General features: G+C 41.9%; 1 protein-coding gene across 1 annotated transcript; it reads left to right on the top strand.

The window, feature by feature from the left end:
- The first annotated feature begins 823 nt into the window (after positions 1-823).
- LOC144723381 (chymotrypsin B-like) lies at positions 824-8608 on the top strand. The gene is made up of 7 exons (XM_078602121.1): positions 824-880; positions 6592-6695; positions 6868-6947; positions 7067-7148; positions 7316-7496; positions 7685-7824; positions 8313-8608. The coding sequence occupies exons 1-7, from the start codon at positions 829-831 to the stop codon at positions 8472-8474; spliced, it is 801 nt and encodes a 266-aa protein (XP_078458247.1). The 5' UTR covers positions 824-828; the 3' UTR covers positions 8475-8608.
- The last annotated feature ends 355 nt before the right edge of the window (positions 8609-8963 follow it).

Raw genomic sequence — 8963 nt, 5'->3', positions numbered from 1 at the left:
GATAATTGGTGTTCTGAAGGTGAATGAGAATCCAAATAATTACTTATCCTGGAGAAATCCTATGAGCCATGAGGCTCTTTTTTCCCAGATGTTCAGTAGGCGGGGGGGGGGGGGGCAGAAAGTTACAACAAACAACACAAAACACGATATGTGTGCAAAGTAGAAATCACTAAATCAAGAATATAAGTTCAAATTGCATAAGTACACCAATTCTCAATCTTGAGCAAGGCAGTGGCGTGGTGGCAAGACTGCATGGTTCAGCGGATGGACAGGGTGTATTCAGTTGTCACTCACCACTTATAGCAGCAATAACTGGAAATTTAACTCAGGTCACTAGCTGCGTGTATAAAAACCCACAAATGATGATGAGCTATACGTCTTAAAAATGATTTTAATTGTACGATTCAGTTTCATTACTGGTGATAAATAAACATTTGTTAAATTAAATACATTATTCCTCAAAATTTTGATTAATCTGTTCCCATTAATATAAATTCTGGACTTCACAAAACAACTGTCTTAAAATCCTGAGTTTGATCTTCATTGAACACCAATTTCCAAAATGGCATGTTTTAACCAAAGGGTGTGAAAGAAAATGTGTTGCTCCATATCCTTACGTGTGTTTTTCAGCTGGCTTTTACAATATTCTTTGTTCATGGGAAGTTATGGATTAGTGGCATGTGGCACCAGTACTCCACTGCTCATCCAAGAGCAAGGCCAATCGCTATAATTCGAAATAAAGGTTTAAACTCGCTTCCAAGCGGCAGATTTTCACTATAAAAGGGGCTTCCCAACATCAGAGGTCCAGCACCGTCTACGACAGTAGCAATGTCTCTCTTCTGGCTCGTTTCCTGCTTCGCCTTCATCGTCGCCGCCTTCGGTGAGGATTCTACTGCCGTCACACACCTGTTGAACTCAAACACTCACAAAGTTAAATGGGAGTCGCGCCCAGCGTTGTAAGAAGTGGACATATACACTTGAAAACTTCAATTGTATTTGTTAGGACTTCATAAGAACTAGCATATATTCAGGCAATTCTAATGTGAGAGAATAATCATAAAATGTATACCATGGTCAGGGATTTATTTGACAACCATGGGTAATTTCCTGTCAATATTTTAGAATGAAAAAAATGTGAAGGTATAGACATGGTGTACTGACAATTGGCGACAAAACGTATCAAATGCTTTGATAAATCTCCCAATTGACATGACAGAGAGGGAATATGTACATATTTAGCTTTCCATCTTCAAACGGCTCATCATGCAGACAACCTATTGTCAGAACTGGCAGAACCTACTGCCAGTGAAATTAAATCAGATGCTTTGTGTAGATGCTTTCATAACAGGGGTAATGTAAAAAAATACAATGTAAACATAAATTGACATTTTAAAAACGAGGGGCACTCGTCTTTGGAGGTGTCTCAAACTAAATGTCTCAATGGTGGTGAGACGTTATCTCCCTTGCCTGGTATACATTCGATCGTGATTTCGATCCTGACCCTGACGCCTGCTTTATATCTGGAGTCTGGGTGTTTTCTCTTTCTCTCCCCATGGTGGTGTGGATTTTTGTCCAGGTCGCTCCACATTAGAATCATTTTGAGTATTTGGCTGATATAAATTTCCACGTGATAAGCGACTTCGTTGAGTTATCATTCGTGTCCAGCTGATTTCTGAAAAAGAACTAACAGCTCAGTGAACCTTACCTTGTAAAATATAGAGTTTATAGTTTTTATAGTTTAGCTAGCGGGAAGTACCTGGCGTTGCCCTGGCGATAAATATATTTAAAAACTTCTCTAAAACATTACATATATATACACAGATACTCAGCTATTTTGGAAGCTCGGTGGGCCGTTTGTCCATTTCTCCACCAACAAAATTATAAGAGTCTTGCAGAAGTCGATAAAGTCATAGAAAGTGGGGGGTAAATAGTTATTATTTAAGATTTACGAAAATTGTCGACTTCCCCCCTCGAAAAATATTTTTTACCCTCGTGTAGGTATATATACCTACACACCCTACATACAACAGAGTAAGTAGTATCTATTGACTGTAGTTGTATCTACTGACTGTACAGTAGTATCTACTGACTGTTTAGTAGTATTTACTGACTGTTGTAACTACTGACCGAAGTAGTATCTACTGGCCCTACAGTAGTATCTACCGACTCTCTAATAGTAACTACTAACTCTATAGTAGTATCTGCTGACACTATAGTAGTATCCACTGACTATAGTAGTAACTACTAACTCTATAGCAGTATCTACTGATTCTAAAGTAGTATCTACTGACTCTATAGCAGTAGCCACTGACTGTAGTAGTATCTACTGACTCGATAGCAGTATCTACTGATTTTAAAGTAGTATCTACTGACTCTATAGCAGTAGCTACTGACTGTAGTAGTATCTACCGACTCGATAGCAGTATCTACTATCACTACAGCAGTGCATACCGACTGTGTTGGTACCTGCTATCACTGCAGCTGTGCATATTGACTGTGGTGAAACCTGCTATGACTACAGCAGTGCATACTGACGTTGGTGGTTCCTGCTTTCAACTAAAGTGGTGCATACTGATTGTGGTGGTACCTGCTATGATTACAGCAGCGCATACTGACTGTGGTAGTACATGCTGACTTTATAGCAGTATCTATCGACTCGATAGTACAAACTACTAACTTGGCAGAATGACGTCGTGAGGCCTAGTCCCGTTCAAAGCCCCTGGCCTCGCCTAGATTGCCCAGCCGGCCGAGGTGGCACCTTGGCAGGCTGGGGCTGGGCCGCTACCCTCGCCCTCCCCCATCATCCCCCGGACCGCTCTACAAAAATACTATCTAAACGCTATAATATTAGTATCTACCGACCCTATAGTAGTAAGTGCACACATTGAGGTGAAGGGGCGGGAGAAGAGGACATGACACTTTGAAGAATTTATCTCAGCGTTGTGTGTATTTTTTTGCATTTTTAACGCAAAATAAAGATTTTCCCCCCTATCCCAACGAAGGCGTGTGCTTTTCTAGGAACAATCCCTGGTCAGATTTGTTGCGCATGCGAAAATGTGTGCTTTGGTGAGCGCTCATCGGCGTAAGGAAATAAATAATAATAAATAGTACTACATGGTTAAGTAAACTACTTTAAAGTTGACAGATGCAACATCAGAATAGCGCTGGTACCTGGTTACTTTTTAAAAACATAAACCCCATGGTTCACGAGCCAAATCCTTCGCAAATTGTGTCCACACATAGACAGACACACAGACAGACAGAAAAAAAATTACGTTTATAGGTAAGATTTTAGATATTACAAATAAGGAATACCTATTGTATTCTTAGGTTTTTTCGGTAAAGTCACGTAGGTAAAAACATTAAGAAGTAAAATAAAATAAAAATAAAAATCACGACGTTTCGGAGGCAACACAAGCTTCCGTCTTCAGGTGGTACCGTCACAGCCACGACAGCTGTATCAAGTAAATGAGAGATTGCAGGAGTTACCACTGCGTTTATATAATGGTTGGAGAAGGTGGTGGGGCAAGGGCCGCATACTTATTATTAATATGGTAAGGTGAGGTTTGAGACTAAGAATAGACTGCATAACAAAGGCTGAGCCTTTGTTATGGAGAGGTGCGGTTTGTGACTCAACCTGTAACAAGAAGACCACCACTAAACATGGTTAAACAGTAATGGTTGTCTGTCAAATAAGATTGGCAAATAAGTGTAGTTAAATCTTTTTTGCATGGTTAATCACATCTTTCCAATGATTACTCAGTTTGTAACCGTCATCACGTTTGAAATTATGTCTGTGTTTGTATATTTGTATGGCTTCGTGTACAAACCTTTGATGGTAGCCAGGAGGTTTGCAGAGAACCTTGGTCTCGGAAAATACAATTTCATGAGAGCCCACCGAGTTGTAGCAATGATCGGCAACGGCCGAAGGATCAGTTCTGCCGTGTTTCAGATCTGGCTTGTGCTCGCGGACACGATCAAAAACATGACGTTTCGTTTCTCCAATGTAGCAATCACCACAAATGCAACTCAATTTGTAGACTCCAGGATACTGTAAGTCAGGAACGACATCCTTCACAGATGGAATCAAATCACGGATTTTATGCACTGTACTGAATCGGACTTGGATCTTATGTTTGTTTAGAATTTTGGAGATCTTTTTGGTCACGCCTGCTATGTATGGCAACGTGATAGTTTTGGTCGGAGTTTCATGTGGCTGTTTCTGTATGGTGGGAGAGACAGCTTGGCGGATAGTGCGGTCAGAGTATCCGTTCATCCTGAGGGCCCGATGTACATGTCTTAATTCACCGGCCAGGTGGTGTTGGTCAGCAATGCCATGGGCTCTGTGGTATAGCGTTTTGATGAGAGAATTCTTTTGAGATGGGTGGTGGTGGGAATCCGGTTTCAAGTTAGAATCTGTGTGGGTGGCTTTCCTGTAGACAGAATGTCCCAAGGATCCGTCAGGCCTTCTCTCAAACAGAATATCCAAGAATGGTAGTTTACCGTCTTTCTCCACTTCCATGGTGAATCTGATGGATGGGTGTCTAGAATTGATGTGGTCCAAGAAGTGGTTCAATGCTGGGAAGCCATGTGGCCAGATGACGAAAGTGTCGTCCACATACCTCTTCCACAAGGAAGGACGCAGGGTGGATGTCTGGATGGCGTCTGATTCAAACTTTTCCATGAACATGTTGGCTATAACTGGTGACAAGGAGGAGCCCATAGGGGTACCCTCATTCTGTTTGTAGAAGGTGCCATTCCAGGTAAAATAAGTGTTGGTGAGGCAATGCCTAACCAGCGCAGGTACATCAGAATTCAATCCATGTTGGACTAAGTCCTCAATTATTGTTAGGGTGTCCGGTACTGGGACTTTGGTGAACAAGGATACTACATCAAAGCTGACGAGGATGTCATCAGGAGATAGTACCATGTCCTTAACCATAGAGACTAATTGGGTTGAGTTGAGTACTGCTGAAGAGGTCTTGCCTGTGAAGGGGAGCAGAGTATCTGATAGAAAACGGGCTAGTTTGTACGTAGGAGAGTTTATCGTCGACACGATGGGTCGTAGCGGGGTGCCACATGAAACTCCGACCAAAACTATCACGTTGCCATACATAGCAGGCGTGACCAAAAAGATCTCCAAAATTCTAAACAAACATAAGATCCAAGTCCGATTCAGTACAGTGCATAAAATCCGTGATTTGATTCCATCTGTGAAGGATGTCGTTCCTGACTTACAGTATCCTGGAGTCTACAAAGTGAGTTGCATTTGTGGTGATTGCTACATTGGAGAAACGAAACGTCATGTTTCTGATCGTGTCCGCGAGCACAAGTCAGATCTGAAACACGGCAGAACTGATTCTTCGGCCGTTGCCGATCATTGCTACAACTCGGTGGGCTCTCGTGAAATTGTATTTTCCGAGACCAAGGTTCTCTGCAAACCTCCTGGCTACCATCAAAGGTTTGTACACGAAGCCATACAAATATACAAACACAGACATAATTTCAACCGTGATGACGGTTACAAACTGAATAATCATTGGAAAGATGTGATTAACCATGCAAAAAAGATTTAACTACACTTATTTGCCAATCTTATTTGACAGACAACCATTACTGTTTAACCATGTTTAGTGGTGGTCTTCTTGTTAAGCTTGAGTCACAAACCGCACCTCTCCATAACAAAGGCTCAACCTTTGTTATGCAGTCTATTCTTAGTCTCAAACCTCACCTTACCATATTAATAATAAGTATGCGGCCCTTGCCCCACCACCTTCTCCAACCATTATATAAACGCAGTGGTAACTCCTGCAATCTCTCATTTACTTGATACAGCTGTCGTGGCTGTGACGGTACCACCTGAAGACGGAAGCTTGTGTTGCCTCCGAAACGTCGTGATTTTAATTTTTATTTTATTTTACTTTTTAATGTTTTTACCTACGTGACTTTACCGAAAAAACCTAAGAATATGAATCATTGCAGTCACGAAAGCTTCAAATCTAGAATTAATACCTATTGTGTATAGCATTGCAGTCCTCAATATTAGTAGTTTAACATAATGCAGTTATCTTAATACTTAGAAGGCCCACATACAGCATGCAGTTGCAAAAGTATAACTAGTACATGCTAAAAAGGCATGCATACTATGTTTATCATTTGTAACATTTAACGCTCATGACAATTAATTTTAATTAAAGCTTCCTTCGTGCGCTTGGAAAAACCATCCTGTCTTTAGTTTCCCAACTTTTAGTAAATAACACTGCGCACTTGATGCATTCATTTAAAGAGGAGGAGGAATCTTAAAAGTTACATTTTTTTAACCATCAAGTCTGTGTACACTGTAGTTTTTATCCACCTTGCTAACAGTACTATGTATAATTATGTAATTTTGTATACATGGACACCCTGTAATCATCCTCTGCCATAATCTATCCACTGCCGGATGAAATGCCCCACCAAGCCATTGCTTTACCGATCCTCCACACTCTGTCTATTACCTTCACTATTTAAAGTACTAACTTTGTAGGAAATTCATGCAAGGAGCATTCTCTAATGTTAACCACCAATCACCGTGTTCTTTACACATCACAGGGTGCGGTGTCCCGGCCATCAAGCCGGTCATCACCGGCTACTCTCGCATCGTCAATGGCGAGGATGCGGTGTCGGGCTCCTGGCCCTGGCAGGTGTCCGTGCAGGTGAGTGCTCAATGTTGGTATATCACGAGTCCACATTGACATGAACCATATCGCGGTGTCCACGACACAAGTGAAAGTCGGCCTGTACGCACTGCTGTTTGGTATGTGAGGTGTGCTACGCGTGTCCCAGAGTGCGACACGACACCAATTCTGTCGCGTCTTGCCACTACAGGATTCCACCACATGGCACTATTGCGGTGGCTCCCTCATTGACCCCTCGTGGGTGGTGACCGCTGCCCACTGCGAGTTCAAGTAAGCGCATGCAGGAGTCACTGTACCAGCATAGCACCGCTCATTGTTAACGACTTTAAAACGAGGAAGAATATCTTTATCAATCAGTAAATGTTCGGTTTTCTTAAATGCGTCCGCAGCCCATCCCGTGACCGCGTCGTCCTGGGCGAGCACGACAGGAACTCCAACGCCGAGAACATCCAGTCTCTTGTCGTCTCTAAGGTAAACTTTCGAGCCATGAATTGACCTCATGAACATTCCCTGCAACTTCCTAGACATTGAAATGGAAGAAGTTCAACTGATACCAATTGTGTTGATCAAGTACCCTGAATTTAACAACTGTAGCGAGTTTAAGATATTATAACATCTCGTTCTGTTTGCACACACAGGCCATCACTCACCAGCAGTGGGACTCCTACAACATCAACAACGACATAATGTTGCTGAAGCTGGCTCAGCCCGCTCAGATCGTGGACCGTGTCTCTCCCGTCTGCCTACCCGCCGCCTCGGATGTCTTCGCTGATAACATGATGTGTGTCACCTCCGGCTGGGGCAAGGTCCACTCTTCCGGTGAGCATCAAAGACCAATAATTAACACAATTTACTTGGTGCAGGGTATTCATTCAGACTTCCTACAGCTCGTAGGCCTATACAACTTTGACAGTAATTCGTGCCAAATAGTTATTAAGAAATATTATTAAAGAGATGATTTAACCCTTATTATGTTATTTGGCATTCTTCTATGTGTGCGTTCACAGCCTTCAACACGCCTCCCATCCTGCAGCAGACCGCTCTGCCCATTGTACCTACCCCCACCTGCCAGCAGAAGTGGGGCACCGTGAACGTCATCACCAGTGTCATGATCTGCGCTGGTGGTGCTGGAGCCAGCTCCTGCATGGTAAACGTTAATGGCCTTCCATTACGTAGCTAAAGTGGTATCTGAAGTCAGCGTTTTAATGCTTACACCAGAAGGTAGGCGATCATCATTGGAGGTATGAGGGATGGTGGGGTTTATGGGACTATCTTGCAAAAGTGTAACATGTTTGAAAGTAAACCATTGATGAAAGTAGTTGTTGACAATTTAATAGGATTGAACTTTGATATATACCTCAATACTTAATTTTAAGTGGCAATATATTTTTTTTATTTCATCATCTAATGTAATTTGGTGACAGCTCATTATTACCATGCACAATGCACATACATTATTTTAAAAAATGTGTAATTATTGCAGACCTGCACAACCATATAAGTGAAGTGTATCTCAAAACAACTCAATTGTCATCAAAGATGGGTCGGACGGTTTTATTTTACTTTATTCTGTCTCGATATCGAAGCTCATTCTGATATGCTTGTGGCTATGCACCTTGCGTGTCTTCTCTCCAGGGCGACTCTGGCGGCCCCCTGGTGTGCGAGAAGAACGGCGTGTGGAACCTCGTGGGGATCGTGTCGTGGGGCAGCAGCTCGTGCTTCACCAGCATGCCGGCCGTGTACGCGCGCGTCACCGCCCTGCGAAGCTGGATAAACCAGACCATGGCTGCCAACTAGACACACTGATGGGCAACGATTCAGTAATTGCTTTCAATTGGTCGCATCGAATTCGTGATTGTGAAGACCTTGGATATTGTACGAATCAATTTGTTGATGACATGTTGTATCATTAATAAAATTGTTGACCAATATTTTTTCCCAAAAAGTTTGATTTATTTCATCCTTGACTTGTTTTAGTTTAACACGTAGGCTTTCGCGACCAATATTATCCATAATACAGGTTTTTTTGGGTTAGATCGCGTATTCCATTTGTAGGCAGTTAAAGGAATACGAGTTAAAAAAAATAGTAAATTTAATCTAAACATATCATACAATATAAACCACAGATTTCTTTACAACAGTAACATAGCCAATATTCCAACAAACTAGTCGACCTTCCCAATTGCAATTCTAAATGTATACTCACGAATATTCTTAATTCATTTATAAATTGCTTTGCATGCACATCTGAAGTTTCTTTTTATTTTTTAAAGAGGATGACGTCGT

The sequence above is a fragment of the Lampetra planeri genome, chromosome 17 (assembly GCF_965212315.1).
Source record: "Lampetra planeri chromosome 17, kcLamPlan1.2.h2, whole genome shotgun sequence".
In the NCBI taxonomy this organism is placed as follows: domain Eukaryota; kingdom Metazoa; phylum Chordata; class Hyperoartia; order Petromyzontiformes; family Petromyzontidae; genus Lampetra; species Lampetra planeri.
The sequence above is the reverse complement of the archived record's forward strand: the minus strand, read 5'-3'. Positions and strand labels throughout refer to the sequence as shown.